General features: G+C 38.5%; 1 protein-coding gene across 1 annotated transcript in view; it reads left to right on the top strand.

The window, feature by feature from the left end:
• The window catches only part of LOC124593746 (serine hydroxymethyltransferase), a 36240-nt gene extending 13316 nt beyond the window's left edge, over positions 1-22924 (top strand). The window contains exons 5-9 of the mRNA XM_047132082.1: positions 9611-9823; positions 15116-15288; positions 16519-16693; positions 20362-20478; positions 21792-22924. Of these exons, the coding sequence (XP_046988038.1) occupies positions 9611-9823; positions 15116-15288; positions 16519-16693; positions 20362-20478; positions 21792-21958 (845 nt within the window). The 3' untranslated portion in view covers positions 21959-22924. The remainder of the gene's footprint in view (positions 1-9610; positions 9824-15115; positions 15289-16518; positions 16694-20361; positions 20479-21791) is intronic.
• Positions 22925-23471: the final 547 nt, after the last annotated feature.

Here is a 23471-nt window from a genome sequence, read left to right as displayed (position 1 = left end):
CTCTGTGAGGTTTGGTACACATCTGTATAGTAACTCTAAAAATGCCAAAATTTGTTTTTTCTTTAATTAGAGTGGGAGATGTGTTATTTTTAGGTGAAATTTTCCCATCGATTCAATAGCTTCGACTCATCATATTGTGAAAGCTATTGACGTTGCTGATATAATTTTATTTTGTTGCTTACAATAATAGCTCGCTTAGCAGTGACATGTTGTATTGTATTATGTTTATAGTGTGTAAGCTTCAGAAAAAGTGATATTTTATTGTTAAAATTTGTCTGTATTTAACTTATAACAAATATGAATTTAAAATTCTGGAAGCCATGGTTGATAAAGATGTAGTGTTTTGACACTCCCATCCCCCACCCCTTCCAATACTTTTGTCATGCATTATAAGGCATAGGAAACTTACTGTATTTTATGAACTACAAGATGCACATTAATTTTTAAGCAGTTTTCAAAAAAGTAATGTTTTTACCATTTTTGTTATTAGATTGCAAAGCCAGACTAAAAGAAAAAATTCTTAGTTTATTAAACTGGAATGACCTAATTACATCCCTGAAAATTGTCATCTGAACTTCCTCCTCCTCCTTCTTCTTCTTCTTCTTCTTCTTCTTATTGTTCCTCCCTCCTCCTCCTCCTCCTCCTCCTCCTCCTCCTCCTCCTCATCATCATCGTCCTCTTCACTGCCATCAAAAAAGTTACTTATGCAGCACTTCTTGAAAGATTTAACAATAATGTCTTGTCTCACTCTAGACCATGATCGTTTTATCCACTGACACACTTGTTTCATTGTAGGTCAATTTAAACCTCCCTTCAGAATGAATTCATGTTGAGTTTCATCCATTTGTTCCATTCGTCTCTCATACACACTTTAAGTGGTTTATTTATTGAGACATCAAGAGGTTGCATTTGTGAAGTATGTCTTCCCGGAATAACAGCAGGCTCTGTATTTCCCTGTTTCAAATTCTCTTCCACAGAATTTTTCAAATGACTATTAAAGTGATCTAGTTCAAGGATAGAACTCTTCTTCAATAAAGCATCTGTCCTTCTCTCCCGCACTGTTAATCCATAATTTCATATCAGCCTTGTCTATCCAACACTTGTCATGTACGTGAATGCCACCACACTGGCAGTATTTCAGAAGGTTTTGGCATTGGTTTGCACGTGACAATGATCATTAGATTATGTTCAGTACCATCAGCACAACATGAAATGATAACAGTGTAGGCATTTTTTCATATCCTCATGTCATTATCAAGTTGTAACACCTTTTGTGGCAGCAGCTCTATTACTCCCCACATCAAGTCTTGGACAATTTTGTCCATATTCACTATTTGGCTTAGTTCCACACCGTTTTTTTCCCCCCCTTCTTTTTATTTATTTTTTTAGTGATGAATAATAAAGCAATGGAAAGATAATATTTTCTCTTCATACTCTTGTGGCATTTTGTGAGATATTTTGGTTTGCATGCTAAGCCCATGATGCTTCATGAACCACCAACTCCATCCTTAAAGTATGTTAAGTGCTAGCTTAGCGAGCGTGTATTTGAATCGTTTTTATATTAGTTCCAGTGCCATTTTGACAGTGTCTTTGAATCCATTTCAGTAAATCATCTTCTAGTTTTGGCCATTTTTGCATTCAGTCCTCTGTTTGCACATTTGGGCTTCCTCATTCTTATCAGCTTTTCTTCACGACCCCGCCAATCGCGAATAGTTTTTTTCTGTAGGTGAAGGAACCAAATGATGCTCATCTGCTCCATTTCCATGTTCTGCATATGCTATTACTTTCAGTTTACAGCCCACGTCATAATGAATACCTTTCCTTTTTTTTTTTTTTACATTACAAAACTGGCTAATAACAAAAATATTATACTATAAGAAAATTATTTTATTTATTTTGTAGCTACCAGTTTCGCCACTTCAATGCATCATCTGCAGGCCTGTGTGCATTAAACAGTAATAACAGCAGTATCAACTTATCAGTCATGCAATACAGACACATTAAACAAAATGAGAATCAAGGACAAGACTTAACAAATAAACATTTGATAGAACGAACAGATACATCCATTGTCCCATACCTGAAGTATACCACAACGAATTTCCATTCTATGGATTGTACAACTGTATTATTTATTAATAACTTCTGTGAATAACTATTCCATGATTTTTATTGACCAGTCGGACATGCATTATCTGCACAGCCCTGAAATAACCTACTGAAAGACAAAATAACTGTAGATGATGATAAATGTATGAATAAGGTAACACCTCAGAAACAAGTAAAGTGAAATAACTTGACCTACACATCTGTCAAATTATGAAATGCTGAGTTGTGAAATTTTGAAAGAGACTACAACCTCAGAAAGAAATAAAGTGATATGGATGTCGTATACATACAATTAACGTACAAGACGTGTCAGAGGACCAAAATAAGACTTACCTCAAATCACAACATATGTAGAACATATGAAAAATCCCCACAAGAAACTGTTCATGATGAAAACCATTCATGTGCGGATGCATTCATATATCGTGTACTGCTGTGGAGCAATCAAGCACAAGGACACTAAGTGACCTGTGAGGATGCAGTGCACTATAAAGGATGCCTCGGCAATGTATATACATGAAATATCAGAAAAGCTCGCTGACTAGTTAACAACTCAAAAAGTACTCTTACATATTAAGCATAAGTTAACACAAAGAAATAAAATGAGATCTAAAAAAAAAAACAAAAAAAAAAAATATAATTATTCATAAATATACTGTAATGCGTACATACCTAAGTTTTTTGATGACATTGAAACTAAAAGCCATTATGTTCATGCGATAAAATTTTCAAAGGAAAATAACGGCCATCAACTGTGAACATGTGACAGCAATCTATAAGTTGGCAATACATACACTATTACAACAAAAACACTGCCAATACCATAAGTCGTATGTAGCGAAATTTAAGTGAGGTTAATATAAATCTACATGAAATTGAAGACCAGTGCAAAACCACTAACTGTGTCACATATGACTAAAATAATTGCATGCTAAAGAGGAGGAAACATTCAAAGATATCTAGTTAAAATTCTAGGGCTAACATACACAGTTCTACCACCAAGCACCTAACTAGAGGCCACTGACAGCAATGTTCACGTCAGCTAGCTTCCTGACCAGCAACCCACTCAAAAAGTACTCATATGTATTAGACACAAGTGAACATGCAAAACATACAATGAAATTTGAATTGCATATACTTATGAGTAAATACACTGTAACCAGTACACATGTTGGTCTTTCAACCACATCAAAACTAAAAACCATTGTATCCATGCAATCCAGTTTCAAAAGAGCCATACTGGCCATACATATCGTCTTAATAGGCAAACCAAATTATCAGTTGACCAGTGAGGAGCCCACACATCAAGCCCATAATTAAATCATAAGTAAATCCTGTATGTGAGTTTGATGCAATACTATGAACATGTCACAGCAATCTGTAAATTGACAATACATCCACTATTACAACAATAACACTGGCAGTGCCACAGTCCTGTCCAGCAGAACCAGAGTGATGGTAAATGCATACTTACGTAAATTTGGAAATAGGTGCGTAACCACTAAATGTGTCACATACAACTAAAATTATTGCATGTGAAAGAAAGAGAGACCTTTAAAGATATATAGTTGTAATTGTAGTGCTAACACATGACAGCAATGTAAACATCAGCATACTTCAGTACCTGAAAAATCCTGTGAGATACGCTACAAAATATTATTCGCGTATGAACACAAGTGTCGTCAGATAACCCAAACTAAGTCCAGTAACAATATTATGAGAAGGAAAGTTGCTACTCATCATTTAGTGGAGATGCTGAGTTGCAGATAGTCAAAACAAAAAGACTCTCACAATTAAAGCTTTCGGCCATGGGCCTCAGGCAACTGAAACCACACTGCGAGTAGCAGCACCAGTGCATGATGGGAGTGGCAACTGGGTGGGGATAAGGAGGAGGCTGGGGTGGGGAGGGGGAGGGATAATATGGTGGGCGTGGCGGACGGTGAACTGTTGCAGGTTAGACGGCGGGCAGGGGAGAGGTGGGGAGGGGGAGTGCAGAAAAGGAGAGAAAATTGGTGAAAAGGATCCATATGGCACAGGCCATGAAGCAGTCACTGAAATGAAGGATATCATGTTTGGCAGTGTTTCAGCAACAGGATGGTTCACTTGTTTCTTGGCCACATTTTGTCGGTGGCCATTCGTGCGGACAGACAGCTTGTTGGTTGTATGCCTACATAGAATGCAGCACAGTGGTTGCAACTTAGCTTGTGACCCACATGACTGGTTTCAGAGGTAGCCCTGCCTTTGATGGGATAGGTGATGTTAATGAATGGGCTGGAGTGGATGGTAGTGGGAGGATGTATGGGACAGGTCTTGAATCTATGTCTATTACAAATGTATGAGCCATGAGGTAGGGATTGGGAGCAGGGGTTGTGTAAATATGGACGAGTATATTGTGTAGATTCCACAGATGGCGGAATACCACTGTGGAAGGGGTGGGAAGGATAGTGGGCAGGACATTTCTCATTTCAGGCCACGATGAGAGGTAATCGAAAACCTGACGGAGGATGTAATTCAGTTGCTCCAGTCCTGAGTGGTACGGAGTTACAAGGGGAATGCTCCTCTGTGGCCAGGCGGTGGGACTTTGTTGGGTGGTGGGAGACTGGAAAGACAAGGTGCGGGAGATTTGGGAGGATAATTACACACAGTGAAGGCCTCAGTGAGACTCGGTATATTTCGAGAGGGACTGCTCGTCACTGAGGATGCGACAACCACGGGGGGCTAGGCTGTACGGAAGGAACTTCTTGATATGGAACGGGTGGCAGCTGCCGAAGTGGAGGAGGTATTGCTGGTGGTTAGTAGGTTTGATATGGACAGGGGTACTGATGTAGCCATCTTTGAGGTGGAGGTCAACATCTAAGAAGCGCAGGACCGGGTGAAGGAAATGGGGGAGAAGTTATTGAGGTTCTGTAGGAATGTGGATAGGGTGTCCTCAGCTTCGATCCAGATAGCAAAGATGTCATCAATGAATCTGAACCAGATGAGGGGTTTGGGATTCTGGGTTCTATATGGCATATTAATAGGTTGGCAGGATGGTGCCATGCAGGAGTCCATAGCTGTACCCCGGATTTGTTTACTTTCCTTCTCATAATATTTTTACATTTCATCGTGGATTTTCCACTGTTTAAATAAGTCCAGTAACAATTATGTCATGAAACAATCAACTACCAATGAGAGTGAGTAAGAGGCAAGTACCTAGTCAATGCTAAAGCTTTCATGAAAGAATGGAAACGTGACCCATAATAGATACTGAGCAAAGGAGTGGTGCAGAAGGGAGAATGAAGAGTTATCCTAACTGTACAGGCTCAAGACAGATTCAAATAGACATCCAACAATCCACAATTACAAATGATGTAGCACTAATAAGATAACAAGCAGAGGCAAAACAATTAAGACGCTTGTCAAGAAAGCATATGTCAGTACCAAAAAGCCTTCCCCCACTTGTATGCCAAATACACACAAAAACACAGAGAACTCTATGGGACTCACTGCAGTTGATGCTGATGGGGTTGACACAATCCCTGTACATACCGCATCAGTGGCCAGCATAACTGGTGATGCAGACTACCTACAGAAAGTATAAAAAAGTGTATACCAGAGGGTATGACTGAAATAATTATCATTAAATGAATGCCAGAAGTACCTGTAAACTTTCATGTCAGCACTCCAACTGTCAACTGCCATCTGACAAGAGAAACATTCAAAATACATCATCCAAAGATGTGTGTCAGCAAATACTCAAAGTCAGTCAACATTAAAACTGGCAGTGTGAGAGTATCTCACAATAACAGTAATCAATACAAAAAATTTTGTAACTGAAATATTTAGATAAAAGGATGAAACCCAACCACAGGGTGTATTCAAACTACATGGAAATTCATTATGGTTCACATGAAAACCATGTCGGTCAATTATTTTAGCTGTATTTAACACATTTAGTGGTTATGCACCCATTTTCAAGTTTACATAGGTATGAATTTACCATCACTCTGGTTCTGCTGGACAAAATTGTGACATTGCCAGTGTTGTTGTTGTAATAGTGGCTGTATTGTCAACTTGTAGATTGCTGTGACATGTTCATAGTATTAAATCAAACTCAAATACAGAATTTGCTTAAGATTTAATTATTGGCTTGATGTGTGGGCTTCTCATTGGTCAATTAATAATGTGGCTTATCTTTCACACAATATATATGGCTGTTGTTTTCTTTTGAAATTTTAATTGCATGAATGTAATTGCTTTTGGTTTTAATGTCATCAAAATACTTCAGGTGTGTACTGGTTACCGTACATTCATGAATAACTATATGATTTTTTAGATCTCATTTTATTTCTTTGTGTTAACTTATGCTTAATATGTAAGAGAACTTTTTGAGTTGTTTGCTAGTCAGAAAGTGTTTCTGATATTTCATGTATATACATTGCTGAGTCATCCTTTATAGTGCATTGCACCCTCACAAGCTACTTAGTGTCCCTATGATTGTTTCACGGCAGTACATGATGCATTTGCACATGAATGTTTTTAATCATGAACAGTTTCTTGTGTGTGTGTTTTTTTTTTTTTTTTTTGTATTTTCTACATATGTTGTGATCTGAGGTAGGTCTTATTTTGGTCCTCTGACGTGTCTAGGACATATATTGTATGTATACGACATACATATGTCCCTCAGCTGTGTATACTGTGTATAACTTCACGTCTTATACTTTTACATGACATATGGATCTAATTTCTTCATTTTATTTGTTTCTGAGGTTGTAGTCTCTTTCAAAATTTCAGAACTCAGCATTTCATACTTTGACAGACATATAGGTCATGTTCCTTCGCTTTACTTGTTTCTGAGGTGTTACTACCTTCATACATTTATCATCTTCTACGGTTATTTTCTCTTCAGTAAGTTATTTCAGGGCTGTGCAGATAATGTATGCCCGACTGGCCAGTAAAAATCGTGGAATAGTTATTCACGGAAGTTATTAATAAATAATACAATGCGTAGGTAGAAATTCGTTGTGGTATTCTTCAGGTATGTGACAATGGGTGTATCTGTTTAGTCTATCAAATGCTTACTGCAAATTCATTTGTAGAGTCTCATCCCTGATTCTCATTTTGTTTAATCTGTTTTTGTGTTGTACAATTGATATGTTGATCATGCTGTCATTTATTCATACAGGTCTGAAGACGGCACGCAGAAGTGCCTAAACTGGTAGTTACAAAAAAAAAAAAAAAAAAAGTTCATGAGGATGGCTGTAGGCATTTTATTTGCTTACAGTAGTAAATGGTTGTGATCCTCAAGACCTCCAGTCAAAAGGATGGACTTACAAAAAATATTGTACTGTTCCCCATAACATAAATCACTTTAAAGTTCACTGGCACTGTAGATGGCACTGACGCATCATATGCTACACAGTGCTCTGTGTTTATGATGACGAAGCGAGAGGGAGACAGTGTTAGCTAGCGTGTGAATTCCTGGAACTCATGTTGGTTGCATTGGTGCACTGTTACTGCAAATGAATCCAGTGTTGCCAGATAGGGACAGGTTACCCTGGGAATCGAATATACGGCCATTCTTAAGACTTGTGGAAATTTTAAGTCATACACTGGACTTTAATATTAAATTTTGAGTATAAGATATACCTCTATTATGAAGGCAATTTTTCAAAGAAAAAAGTGCATCTTATAGTCCATACAATATGGTAATGTTACATGAGTCTTCTGCTGTGACAACAGTTCTCTGAGAACCAGCAGGCACACTGCTTTGTGCAGTGGGAGTGACAAGACTGTGGGAGCCAATTACACCAGTACAGCTCTCATTTGTGTATTGGTGGTGGGAGTAGTCCAGCCCACTGGGTATGAAATGCTGACTAGTTTAAATCCAGTTATGGTATGCTGTCAGGTTTCAAAATCTGATTAAATGTGTGTGGAACTGCACTCTTTCTAACTCTTAATTTGATTTTCTATGAAAACATGGAAGTTTGTCTGTGATGGGGCTATAAGATATTGATCCTGATATACATAAATAGCACACAGAATTGTACCTGTAAATCATACTTCTGCAACATTTGGAAGAAACAAAGTTAATTTTGATGTGATGGTGCTCTTGTATTTATTTTCATGTACTCTTTACTAATTGGGAAAGAACACTTTGGATAAAATGTAAGTTGTGCTTGCGAGTAGCAGTGGAGTGTTTACCATGCAAACTATTGGGAGCAGTGATAAAACAATGTCACACACAGTGCAAGAATTTAGGGCAGTACACAAGGCAGCTCCGTCACACTTCATAATTATTATTGCGTATTTTCCATTTCATGTCGGGACTTGAAATTTTGCATACATTGAGGTGACAAAAGTCATGGGATGCCTCCTAATATCATGTCGGACCTCCATTTGCCATGCATAGTGCAGCAACTCGATGTAGCTTAGACTCACGAAGTCGTTGGAGGCCCCCTGCAGAAATATTGAGCCAAGCTGCCTCTATAGCCGTCCATAATTGCAAAAGTGCTGCGGGTGCAAATTTTTGTGCACTAACTGCCCTCTCACTTATGTCCCTCAAATATTTGATGGGATTCAGGTAGGGCAATTTGGGTGGCCAAATAATTCTCTCGAATTGTCCAGAATCTGCTTCAGACCAATTGTGACACAGTGACATGGTGATTGTCATCCTTAAACATTCCATTATCATTTGGGAACATGAAGTACATGAATGGCTGCAAATGGTCTCCAAGTAATGGAACGACCATAGCTTCTTGACATCTGTGTCACTCTTGAATCCTACCATCAGCTCTTACCAACTAAAATTGGGACTCGCCTGACCAGGACACGGTTTAGCAATTGTCTAGGTTCCAAATGATATAGTCAAGGTGCTGCAGATGATGTCAAGCTGTTAGCAAAGATGCTCATATTGTCATCTGCTGCCATAGCCCATTAATGTCACATTTCGCCACACTGTCCTAAGGAATATCTAGCTCATACATTCCACATTGATTTCTGTAGTCAATTCATTTAGTGTGCTGGCACTGAAAACTCTAAGCAAACACCACTGCTCTCAGTAGTTTAGTGAAGGCTGTTGGCCACTGCATTGACCTCTGTAAGATGTAATGCTTGAAATTTGGTATTGTCTGCACACTGTTGGCACAGTAGACCTCAGAATATAGAATGCCCAAAGATTTCGGAACTTGAATGTTCCATGCGTCTAGTTCCAACTACCATCTGGCGTTCAAAGTCTGATAATTCCCGTCATGCGGCCATAATCATGTTGGAAATCCATTCACATGAATCAGCCTACTATAAATGGTAGCACTGCTGATGCTCTGCCTTTTTATACCTTGTGCACATGATGCTACCGCAGAAGAGCTTTCTATGTGATGTGTCTGAGCATTCTCTTGTTAGAAACAAACTGCCACAGAAGAGTTGTATGTACTTGCTTTTTCTATGCGAAATAAAGCCTTTTAATGTAACCTAGTTTACACTATATGAACTTATTACATCAAGTATCATGTAAAAATTTCAGGTATTAGTTGTTATTCGCGCTGTCTGGATTACAAGCGTTTCCGACAAATTGCTGATGAAAATGGAGCATACCTTATGGCTGACATGGCTCATGTGTCGGGGTTGGTTGCTGCTGGACTTATACCGAGTCCATTTGAGTTCAGTGATATTGTCACAACCACCACTCACAAGACACTGAGGGGTCCTAGAGCTGGCATAATCTTCTTCAGGAAAGGTAAGATGCTAAATTTTTTAATATTAAGGGGAAAAGAAGAAACTAGTACATACCGTATTTAAAAATTCTTAATTTTCGAATGTTAAAAAAGAAGAAATGTTGAAAAAGAAGTAACTTGTACATTTACACGAATCTAAGCTGCACTATTTTTCCGGTTTTTGTCATCCAAATAACTGCCTGTGGCTTAGAATAGAGTGCAAAGTAAACGGAAGTTCTGAAAAATGTTGGTAGGTGCCGCCACAACTAACTTCTGCCATCGAATATATGTAGCACTACACAGGCATGATTTGCAGGCACAAAGATAAATACTGGCACCAAAATCTCCGCATCAGTAAATAAATTAAAAAAAAAAAAAAAAAAAGGTAGAAGAAGAGCTTTTTTCTCTGCCCCGAGTTTCGACCACTGCATTTTCATACAATATCCAACGAAGTAAATAGAAGTTCCATATTGTTAATCTTCGAAAGTAGCAGCCTTTCAAATATTCGTAGCAACACAATTAAATTTCTTTACACAAAAATACCAACAATGCACAAGGCTTTAGGATTGTTGCACAAGTTGATGTACTGGGGCCCATTAAGATTTCACGTAGCGGCACCTATTGCTTCGTGGAGTTTTGTGAGGTGCTTGTTGGTGTTAGTGAACCATAATGAAGTGCTTTCATTATAGTGCCAAATTCAAGATGGGAGTTATTTGTTTTGCAGAACGAAGTTCTAATAGTGCTGCAGGTCTGTGATACGGGATTGATGAGAGCAGTGTCAGGCGATGGCGACTGCAGAGAGACAAATTATTTGTATGTTCAAGTAGCAGGAAAACATGTAGTGGGCCAAAGTGTGGCCGATAGGCGCTAGAAGTGATTTTAAATGAATTTATCAAGGAACAGCGTCAGAAATTCCTGCCTGTGAACGCCGAAGTTATAAAAATTAAGGCATATGAAATTGCTAGAGAGCAAAAAATTGGAAATTTTAAGGCTAGTCGCAGGTGGATTGTTCTGTTTATGAAGTGCTGGGGTTTTTCACTTTGGAGCCGAACTTCAGTTGCACAGAAGCTGCCAAAAAATTATGAAGAAAAACTTGTGGAATTTCAGCGTTTCATAATTAGGTCGCGCACAGAAAAGCAATACCTTCTTGGTCAGATAAGAAATGATGACCAAACTCCCATATATTTTGACATGCTGTCAAATTATACGGTTGATGCCAAAGGAAAGAAAGACATGTGTTCTTACATCAGGGGATGACAAACAGCAGGTGTCCATCATGCTTACTTGCACAGCAGATGGACATAAATTACCCCCATTCATAGTTTTCAAGCGAAAGACCTTACCAAAATTGGAAGTGTTTCCAAAAAGTGTAACTGTACAAGCAAACGAAAGTGGGTGGTTTTCAGAGGACGTGGTGCTGGAATGGATTAGGCTTTTGTGGAACAGTCGTCATGGGCGCAATGCTTGATGTACGCAGTCTGTTGATATTAGATGAGTACGCACACCATACAACACCTGCAGCAAAACGAAAATTAGAGGAAAGCAAAACGGATTTGGCAGTAATTCCAGGCGGGATGACTTCAATTTTGCAACAACTTGACGTCTGTTTGAATAAAGCATTTAAGGACAAGCTTAAACGCATGTACACAGACTGGTTTTCGAAAAGCGACAGACAACTGACACCAACAGGGCATGTAGAACATGCATGTTTGTCGCAAGTGTACTAATGGATTTATGATGCACGGAAGTGTGTTCCAAATCAGACTCTGCAACAAGCATTTAAAAAATGCTCGATATCCAGTGCACTACATGGTACGGAGGATGATGCTCTGTATGAAGAAATGAGCAACAAAGAATTGAGTGATAGCGATTCAGAATCATGACTGATATTTTAAACATTTCGTATAAGATGTATTACAAACATAATAAATTTTGTTTTAAATTTCAGCGTTTAATTTCTAAGTTATTTTCATTCTTATTTTATAAGTGTTGCTACTCTGCATTGCACAGGATAGAAAAGTATGCATCAAACCAGTCTGTGGACTGAAGACAACAACAACAACAACAACAACAACACCATCATACTCTGCATTTGAAGTCATCACTAAAAATCTACTATGAAAATCTGACTGGCAAGACTGTTTGAGATGTATGTCAATATGGCCAACTTTTATGAATAGTGAATCACATGCAGTATTCTCGTCACCATAAGATTAATATGAAAGTAAACATTATGCTGTGTATTCTTTACTGTTTGCTGCTATCTCATTTAAATCCTGTCTGCCTAATAAACTACGAAACTAGACTGAGACAACAGCAGAGGCGGAAGAATATACATATAACGTCATCTTTATATTCGTATTATTCTTATGCTGAATAGTGATGCAGTAAGAAATGAAGCACGGCAACGGACTAGATTTTTAAATCTAAGATGACTCTTAATTTCTATGCAGAATGTAATGTACTAAAGAAGCATCTGGAAAGATTTTCAAACGGAGAAAAATTTTCACTAAACTCTCGTTCAGAACATCTTCTATCATAAGCAGTCTATTATTTGGTTCTTGTTGATCATTATCAAAGAAACCAGCAATGTAAGTAACAACAAATAGCAGTCTCTTGCCATTGTTTCGCTAATCAGACAATTCCTTTTTTTTAAATTTTATTTTTTTATTTATTTATTGTAAGTGGCAGTAGCACACACAAAAGCAAGCCATGCCGCAAGCGGCGACAGGTCCTAAACACTCATTATAAGAATGTGACAGGCAATGCATGACACAGTACAATAATGCATTTTCAGCTTAGAGTGACATAAACACCTATAGCAAAGAGAACGGCACTTATCAGATCAAAGCAAAATAAGCAATCGATTCAAACCAGACGAAGCACTTGAAAAAGGAAGGGTACCCGTATAAATATGGACAGAGTGCCTGAAGCGCAGCAATGGCTACCTGCTAAAGCTTAACTTCTAAGATTACAACTCGAACCAAACTACTGTAGCTGTATCTTCATCCATTCGACCTAAATTGTGTCTCATGTTGCAAAGGACCATTTTTGTTTTGATTTGGAGGTGTGGTCTAAAACTTTTCTCTCCCCTTGAATTTCGAGTCTCATTTTTCAGGTGCAGTTTAGATTTGAGTGTGGCTTGGATTCAAGTAAATACGGTATCTTATTTTTAAGTTTGTTGCAAGGAAACCAACTTTCTGTAGAACTCCTGTATCTACTGTTTCATTGTATTCATAACTCTGTCATCCACAAGGTGTTCATCTGTTCTTGTAGATAACAGCCCTTCACACTTCTTCCTGATAGGACGTCAAGCGGTAAATACAGAGTTTCCCACTCTGAGCATTGCTGTATTTCTGTGGGATAGGAGCAAACTGGTCTCAATGATCTGTTATAAACAGTTGGAGTACTTAAAGCCAATCCAGTTAAAATATTTGGTACATAGCTAAAAGGAAGATCTGCACATTAGTATCATAACAGTGCTTATTATTGCTGGAATATCTTTTGAATGTTGCAATTTTCGGTTTGGTAGTAGTTCCCTGCACATCCTCTTCTGGATTATATTGCAACAATCTTTGCTCCTTTATGTCACTAATGAGTCACAGACTATACGAAACACAGATGCAGCTACAAGTACATTGTCTCAGTGCTGTGGCTCGACTGGAGTGAGTTGTGCCATTGGGTGATCAACTCTGCTCTTGGCCACAGTTTAGCTTCGGCCATTCATTCAGGTGGACAGTTCATTTATAGTCATGTCTACATAAAAGGCAGTGTCAAAGTTCCAGCATAGCTGGTAAACAAACTGCTGTCACAGGTGGCCTGCCTCTGACATGGTAGAATATGCTTATTTAGTTTTTTGTTTCATTACTAATTGATTACTGTAGTACTACTTCATGGTCCAGGGCCGGCTGCGGTGATCTAGCGGTTCTAGGCACTCAGTCCGGAACTGCGCGACTGCTACGGTCGCAGGTTCGAATCCTGCCTCGGGCATGGATGTGTGTGATGTCCTTAGGTTAGTTAGGTTTAAGTAGTTCTACGTTCTAGGGGACTGATGACCACAGATGTTAAGTCCCATAGTGCTCAGAGCCATTTCATGGTCCAGTTGCATTAATGTGACCATTGCATCTGTTAGACACCAATGTGCAATAACCACTCGCAGACAGCAGATGGCAGCACAAGCAATGGAGGTTGTATAAAGTGTGTTGGATCAGTGCGAGGACAACAGTGCTGTCTTTGTCATAATGCAGAAACAGAGCAATTTATCTGATGTCAAAAATGGTATGGTCATTGGCTTTCGAATGTCCAAAATGGCCAAGTTTTTAAACTGTTCATGTTATGCTGTGATTGAAGTATACCGTGGATGGCAGAATGGCGCTATCGAAAACCAGCACCAAGGCAACTGTGGTGCATTACGGGCCATAGATGGCTGGGTGAACAACGGCTATGGTGATGTGTATGGGACAATAGATGTGTAACTGTTCAACAGATGACTGCCCATATGAAGGGCCACTAACAACGTCTGCTTAATGACCATTCATTGAATGTTGCTGCATATGGACCACCTCAGCAGGTACCTGTTCGTGGCATACGTGCTGACTGCTGTTCATCAGCAACAAAGGCTAGAATTTGCATGCCAATACTGCAACTGGATGTCCACTGGTCTTTTTAGATGAACTCTGTTTTGTGCTCCATCGGACAGGTGGCTGTTGGCATGTACAGTGTGAAATGTCTGAAAGCAAACACCCTGCAACTACAGGTGGGAGGTTCCATGCTGGAGGGCATTCTCTGGGTGATTGTGTTATTCTGGAAGACACAGTGGATCAACACAAGTATGCAGCTATCCTTGGGGGCCACATCCACCCCTACATGCAGTTGGTTTTTTCTCAGCATGATGGCATCTACGAGCAGGATAATGCAATGTATCACACAGCTCACAGTGTATATACAAAGTTTGAAGAGAACCACATTGAGTTCATTGTACTCTCCTGGTCACCAAACTCCCATGATTTGAATCCAGTTGAGAATCTATGGTACCACTTCAACTGTGCTGTTCACACCATGGTCCCTCTACCGAGAAATCAAGCACAGCTGGCCACTGCACTGGAATTAGCATGGCTCCACAAGCCTGTAGGTACATTTCAGAACCTCACTGACTAGCTTTCTGCATCTCTCACAGAGGTCTGCATTGCAAAATGGGGTTATTCAGGCTTTCGACAGATGGTTACATTAATGTCACTGGACAGTGTATCAGCGCACACTGGATTAGTTTTATTTTTCTAAATCAATGCTTCTTTGTTTGCTTTTCTTCTGAAAAGGTATTCGCAGTGTGGGCAAGAATGGTGAAAACATTATGTACGACTTGGAATCGAAAATTAACCAGGCTGTGTTCCCCGGACTCCAAGGCGGGCCACATAATAATGCTATTGCAGGTATTGCAACTGCAATGAAGCAGGCTACCACACCAGAATTCAAGAAGTATCAAGAACAGGTAATGTAGTGGATAATGTTATCGAAAAGTTTTTAACTATCATTAATTGTGTTAGTAGGTCATTCTTCAGGTTTGTGAATGTATTCTTCTGCCACATGCTCAGTTATTTCCCATGGCACTTCCATGAAAGTATTATACTGTTTATAGTTTGCTGTTTTGTGTTGCCTATTCTATTTTTATTTAATTCTGGCTACACAAGACTGAAGATGATGATACACACTGTCTCTACTCATGAACAGGACAGAGCAACTTGTGCACACTGTACAATCTGTCCGCATATCTCAAAGGGCCATTGTAATCTTACACTGTGGATCCCATGGTTTCAGGATTGAAGTAGGTCAGTCTTGGTGTGAGTTGATATTGTGTGCAGGTATCAGATGTGTCTCATTGCTCTAGAGAGTAATTTGAGAGCAAAGGTAACAGCTAACCTTACCGTCAACATTTAAGTGAAGAGAGTAACCCATGAACACACTATGCCCATCTCCTGAACACCTTCCTCCAAAGGCTGGAATCTATATAACAAAATGTCATGTGGTTTCTGCTGACATGAACCAACCGGTTAAAATTTAAAGTGTGTCATAAGAGGCAGCCTCCTTGTTCACTAGATGACCCAGGAGGGCCGTCATTGAAGAGTGGGATAGGCTCGGGAGGCAGTGTCTCTACCACCTTGTGGACAGCGTGCCATTGAGGATACAAGGATGTTACAATGCACAGGTTCGGAACATGTTCGTATTCTTGGCAGGCTGTTTGCAGGGAGGTTGAAGCATTGCTTTCCAAGCCTGCCTATTGTGTGGGTGTGCATGTGTGTGCAAGTTTTGGATCAGAAAGACTATACATTCTCCATGAATCGCAGAACTAAAATTGTACGAAAAATATATATTTGTGTGAAATGATCATACTTAGTTCCAGTATGCATTATTTATTGTAATTCCACATAATATTAAATTATGTCTGTTGCAACTGCATATGAGTTAATTACTGAAGTAAATCAAATTCCAAAAAATTGTATTATCACTGCTGTTTTTGTCGGGGGAAGGTTACAAAATAGGGGCAGATCACTTGTGCCTCGGCATAGAAGGGACTCACCTAGTCACTAGAATATATATATTACCTATCTCTTTTAAAATTTTTGTAAAAAATGGTCCTTACTTTCCATTTGGAAATGATGGCAAAAGCTCCGATCCTAAAATTTTCTACTTATCATGCTTAAAGGCAGGATATCTGTTCCAGGTTATAAAAAATGCAAAAAGACTAAGTGATCGCTTAAAGTCAGCTGGCTACAAGATAACAACTGATGGAACTGACGTTCATTTGGTCTTGGTAGATCTTCGTTCAGCTGGGCTGACAGGAAGCAAGGCAGAACACATTCTTGAGGAAATATCTATTGCGTGCAATAAAAATACAGGTGAGTGGGTTACCTCTTGTTCTTGTCAGAATTTGCCCTTTCTTAGCAAACAGTCTGGTTTCCTGGTAAAAGGAAAAAAAAAATCTTCAAATTTAGAATGTTAATAGGCTATATTTACACTAGCCCCCTGTTGAGAACACCTTTATTATTGATTCTATTTTCCCTCAAACCAGACAGCATTGATAAATACTGCAGCAGTCATTCTCCATGTGAACTGATGACAATACGGATTTCCATTTCTTTCCCAGTCAGCTGCTGGCTTGTGCTGAAATACCGGAAATGTTCGATGTTGCTGATCGGTGCGGTAAACGATTTTGCCTACAGTAAAACAGCGAAAATAATCAGTTTTTGAAAAAGCAGTGTATTGGGTTTATAAAAAAATCTACCTACCAAGCATTGCCAGGAGAGAACATACGTAAAGGTTAAGTAAATGTGCAGTTGTCTTTGATTCTAGACAAAGTACAATTTTTTAGGCTGAGACAGACAGGTAGCCTGCAGTGACAGCCCTCAACCCTTGCGACTGGCCTTTGGTTTGGAATTTCCATTGCTAAACTGTAGGCTGGGCATCTTAGAGTAAAGCTCCCAAATGTTTTTGGTATTGGGTTCAGCAGCCCAGTCAGGCATGAAGACTCAAGCAGTCTGTATGTCTATGTCTGGTGCTATTGGAGCCTGTGATTTTTTTTTCAAGAGAATAGAATGGATAACAAGTGCTTGTCAGATGTCAAAAATGGAAACTTAGGTGGGATATTGTGAAAGAGCAGTTGTGCCAAAAGGGTTCATTAAATAAATTTGTGAATCAAACTGAAAGTGTTTCTGTGACTGTACAGTGTGATGTGAAAGAATTTAATGTTACTGCAGCTTCATCCTTCAATAATATTGCAGAATCATATGCTTCGTGCAAACTAGAACCAGTGGGTGATGAAACAGTTCCACTAACAGAAATAGTGTGCAATAGTGTCACTACGGAAGAAACTGGAGCAAGCCGACATCACCAAGAACTGAGTTAATGGTTCCGTATGGCTGTGCCTGCATTGCCTCCAGTTGATAATATGGGACACCCACCTTGTATCAATTTGACTGATGCGTCTAGTGGGTTTCAATATATCTGTGATGTGAAGGATGGAGAGAGGCTTCAGGACAGCATAAAATAATTTAGGATGCACCTAAATTGGTGTGAAACAGATTGTGGATTTAAGGAAAAAAACCTTTCTGTAGTCGGAATGATGTTTTCTGCCTACTTATAAGAAAAAGAAGAAAAGAAAAAAATGCTGTGTATTGCTTTGGTTGCAAGTCTCCAACCATGAACTGGCCCACAACCATATTACTGAAATGTGCAAGTGGAAAGAGCTTCCACAGAGTGTTAAAAATTCAAAATGAATGGATCAAGCAATTCAAGACCAAACTGAATAGGAAGAAAAGAGGTGGAGATCAGTTTTCTTAATGTTGTTTTCCACAGTAGATTTCCTTGCCAAAAGAAATCTTCCATTAAAAGGCAATTATGAAATTTTTAGACATATATGTAATAGAAACTTTCTAGGGTGAAGAGAATTAATGGCGAAGTTCCATCCCATATTTATTGTGTGACTAAATCTGCAAGACCAGTTTGTTACTTAAGTAAGGGCAAACAAAATGAAATCGTTATAGAGATTGTATCTATCATGAAGAATACCATAATCAAAAATATATTGTTTTCAATAATATTGGACTATACATGAGATTAGTGTGGTTTTAAGAGTGTTAGGTGTGTAACTTTCTTTTTTATGTGCGTGAGAGACATTACCAGACCATGTCTTACACCGTTGTGGCTTAAAATACTACATTACTTTGGTATACCACTTGCTGATTGTCAGGGACAATCTTAAGACAACGGAAGCAACACGGAGGGCGGAAAGAATGGTACTCAAGCTCGTATCATCGAAGCAAGTTCCTTACACCCACCTTGAGTATAAGTGCCAAGAGATGGTGGAACTTCAATATCAGTGATTAAAATTGGAGTAAAATAATATAGAAAAATTTGCAAATTCTTTTGTTATATATCTACAGAAGAAGATAGTTCCTCAAAATTGGAACAGTTATTTTACTTCAAAAGAAAATACATAGGCAAGACACAAAAGATTATAGGTTTCATCATTCTCTCAACAATGTAAAATACACATCTAAAAGTATCACAAACCATGTTGAAAGAACACCTGATTTTCATCGGGTAAAGTAATAAGCGGGCTTTAAAAGTGGATATAACACAGTTGACTATTTGCAAATCATGAATAGAATTGTAGAATGCAACAGAGAATTACCATCTAAAATAAATCTGCATTATGGAGCTGACTGAGAGCAGTGTCAAAACTTTGTGGTAGATTGTAATTCAAGAATCGTTCCTGAATACCTCAGTCAGTAGAGCAGTTCTCTGTGAAAGGAGAAGATCCCAGGTATGAATCTTCATCCTGCACACTGTGCCTGTCTTCCAAGTAGTTTCACTCACCTAATCTGGTAGGCATACTTCCAACATCATTTATACAAAAATAGCCCTCGACAACCAATGACGATTCAAGTTACATTAATGTATTGAAAAGCTTCTCAATGAATACTGTAGCTTCCATTAGAGTTATTGGTGCATAAGTATAGTAAATAGTTCAGAATTGGAATTAGCCAGGTAAGGGGATCACCAGGTCTAGTCTCAGCACCTCTACGACTGTGTGTTAGTGGAAGATACTGAACCAATCTGTATTTTGCAGATGCAGACTACAATGTGTGATTCTCCTTTAGTACAGATAGAGTTCAAGAGCATAATTACCCAAGTTTGACAGTAGGTCCCACAATATATGAAAATAATTCTAAAATAATGTATAAACAACACATCAAGAAGATAGTAGTACATATTAACAATGAGGTCATAGCACTGACTGAACAGATTTTGTATTTTCGGCTGTTGAAGGGCAGGAAGAGAGATACTTAGAGGAATAAAACTGGTGTGGCATATTTTTGACTTAACAAGTAATGTTTCAAGGCATAGCTTTTGATGTCTCTCAAAAGGAAAACAGCAGTACTGTAAGAAAAATGCAGTGGAAGTGGATGGATGGTTTATGTTGGTTGATGGTAGAAGAATGTTCTTTGCTGAAAGCCAGTAGATAAGGAAAGGCAGAGGTGACAACTAGAAAGGATATAGGGGCAAGAGGGATGCGTATACTTGAAGACTGTAACACACGGAGAAGTTGAGGCAACCATCATCTGGCAGTGGATGTAGGGTGCTTCATGTTGATGTATCTTACGAATGAAGGCAGCGTTTTGAAGTATAAAATGTTGCTGTAGTATGCAAGTCCTGTGACCACGAGCAAGCTGTCACAGTTTTAAAGGCACTGGACTCTTATTCATAAAGGCTGGGTTCCATTTCCCTTTCAGGCTTACTAAGTTAAGAGTTTTGTAGTCAGTTAAATCGTTTTAAAATAACTGTTGGGGTAGTTCCCATGAAAAATAGAAAGCTGATTTCCTGCCCAATTCCTCCCCTGGCTTGTGCTCTGCTGATAATTACATTCTCATAAATGGGGTATAAAACCCCAATCTTGCTTCTTATCCTTCTAATTTAGATCTGTGTTAAATTTCATTTAAGTTGTTAAGGTGGAGATCCCTTATTCTATCTAAATCTCTGCAGCTGTAAATCTGTTTTGCCACAGTTCCAGGTGACAAAAGTGCCTTCAACCCAAGTGGCATTCGTCTTGGCACTCCTGCTCTTACCACCAGAGGCCTAGTGGAGAGTGATATTGACAAAGTGGTGGAGTTTATAGACAGAGGTATGTTTCCATTGCAAGCTGACATTTTTTGTGAGAAATGTCAAACTATTTTATAAACTTAAACAAATATTTGCAGTTTATGGTAAGTGTTAACTCTGATCAGAAGTTGTCTGAAGTTAGCCACAGAGTTCAGAAGTATGTGCAAATGTATAACCTGAAATGTTCTAGTTGGTAGAATAAGTCCTCCTAGCTACATGACACACTTTTACACATGGTAAGTGTATGCAATGAGTCAAAACATTACTGCCAGCTGTGTATTTGTCCAACCTTGGAAGACAACGCACAGTGATTCTGCACATCATGGATTTGACAAGTCCTTGATATGTTTTTAGAGGTATGTGGCACACCATGTCTACAAGCAACTCGCATAACTGCTATAAATTATGGGCCGGTCGTTTTTGGGTGCAGAGCTGGTGCCCAGTAACATCCCAGATGTATTACATCAAGCCCAGATCAAGTGAATTTGGTGGCCAAGATGTCAATGTGAGTTCATTGTCGTGCTCCTCAAACCACCAAAATACAATTCTGGCCTTCTAACATGGGCAGTTATCCTGCTGGAGGATGTCCACCATAAGGGAAGACATCAAGATGAACAGCTGTCATGGTTTCTTCAGTTACTAGCATAGGTCCCTTGTAAGTCCAGGTAAATATTCTGAGTGTGTCTGGTCCCTAACTGTGGTGCCACTGAGCAGAATTCCTTTGAGTTTCAGTTCTAGCTAAGTTCGTTTTCTATATTTATTTGGGAGGAATGTGCTGGGAACAAATATGTTGTTCCTATTGGCAAATTCTGCCATTTCTGGTATCATACACAAAGTTTTTACCTGAATTATCATCTTGTAGTCGGATGTGATTTCGTTTGTGACTTTCTACAGCTCTTTGTAGATATTTTGTGCATCCTTATCAAAATAAGAGAACGTAGGTGCACAGACTGTATATCTTTTGAAAATAAAGTCTTGCTATTTATTCTGTCTGAGATTCCTTCAATATCGGTAGTATTATTTTCAATTTCTTGTCTACAATAATGCATACACATTAATTTCCTCCCAGTTCTGTTCATTTGTAGTAAACCCCCTGATTGTAACTCTTTCTGGTCTTTATTTTTTCTCATTCAGTTTACTCTGTTCTTCTCCATTTAATCTTACCTGTCCCTCCATGTCCACCAAAGTATCTTGTATACCAAAAAATTGTGCACTTTATTATCCGTAAGTAAAAAGTAATACCTAAGTAGTTGAGTTTTTAATGTTTGTGTTACTGTGTGTAATCGTCACGACCACCAAATATATTTAAAGTGTCATTGTAATTTTCTAAAACAGGACTGAAGCTTGCAAAAGACATAACCACCATATCTGGACCAAAGATGGTAGACTTCAAGCGAGTTTTGGCGACAGATACCAACATTGTGCCTAAGGTGAAGGCACTACGAGAAGAAGTGGAAACCTTCGCCAGAAAATTTTCTTTGCCTGGTTACCCAGATTATTGAGCTAGTCTAAAACTTATTCATGTAAGAATGATGCCATAATGTATTCTGAAAAATGTGGAATTTACTAAAAACAAATTGCATGTGCCATTTATTCGTAATTAGTTATCGACTGTCTGTTGTAGTTAAGATAGAGTACATTTATTAGGTATTTATTACAATTACTTCTTCAAAATTTGTTAAAATTGAAGCCAATTTTTTTTAAAAAAGTAACATTTAGTTATGAGACATGCAAACCTAGTCAGTTACTATGCTTTCTAGCATTCAGAAACAAAACACTAAATTACTGGCATAATACGGATTTTCTCTGAGAAATTACAATTAGTAGAAGTATCTGCTCCCTCATGCCTTGTTTGACATCTATGTTGTGTCTATTTATTAACCCGCGATATGCCATGTCAGAGTCAAGAATTCTAAATTCAGTAATTTCAACATTCTTCATCAAATTTTAAAGCATAGCAGCAGATATAATAAATGATTTAGTGGTAATTTTTACAGTTGCCATTAATCAAGTAAGCATTGAACACAGTGAATTTCCCACTTGCTTATGGTACTGATGCCACAGCGGTATGAACCAACTGTAACCAAAAACTGTTTCAGTTTAGACTATGCAGAGAGGATGTAACTAACTAACAGGCTCTGCAACAAAAAGCAAAGGCTTTAGTTTAAGCCATCCAAAGCCTTGCCACCTTCAGAGAGCTCAAAGTAGATTGCTCAGGAATGACACATATGCAACCGAAATGACTGAATTGCTCATTAATTGATAAAATGTGGCCCTAAAGGAAGTCTCTTATTAGTTAAAGGCTGGACCAAAAAAGTAAGATCTTTTTCCACCTGTATAACAGTTTTGGTATGCTTTTATGTTTGTGATACTGACTCTAGAAATTATACTACTTAATAGATTGTAATAGTGTTGTAATATTTTGTGATTATAATTACACTTTTTATTAAAGATAACATTTTTGCATAGACTGCAAAAAATTATTTCTGTCCTCTTCAGCTCCAGAAGTAAAAACGAAACAAAAACTAATGAAAAAGGGTCCATTGTATACACAACTCCCTTTATTTTTTATTGGTAGGACATAAAGTGGCAACTACTCAAAAGATGATAAACTTTTTGTATCTGTTTTGCTTTGCTTAGAAAAAGACAATGAATAGTATTGAGGCAGGAATTAAATAGGGACAACATATCAGATAATATGCCAGGGATTAGACAGCAGGGAATGATAAGTGATAACTGCAAATGTATTACTTATTCTCTCTTGCCCTCAACCTCGGGGGCAGCCATTTGAGATGTCTACCCTCACAAGTATCAAAAAACTACAACAAAGCCAAATGGGCAGACTGTACAGTCTTCTACCATATATTTGTCTGTGGACTAAAAAATTTTATGTAAATTGCAAACATTATGTAAAGATAACGTGTAAGCAATTTGCAAAATATAACGGAAATATTGGCAACACAAGCACCACAGCTATTTGCTGGAAATTGGAGTGAGTATGTCTGGCCAATTTCA

The sequence above is a fragment of the Schistocerca americana genome, chromosome 2, assembly GCF_021461395.2.
Source record: "Schistocerca americana isolate TAMUIC-IGC-003095 chromosome 2, iqSchAmer2.1, whole genome shotgun sequence".
Classification (NCBI taxonomy): Eukaryota; Metazoa; Arthropoda; class Insecta; order Orthoptera; family Acrididae; genus Schistocerca; species Schistocerca americana.
Note: the sequence above shows the minus strand (reverse complement) of the source record. Positions and strands in the feature narration are given on the sequence as shown.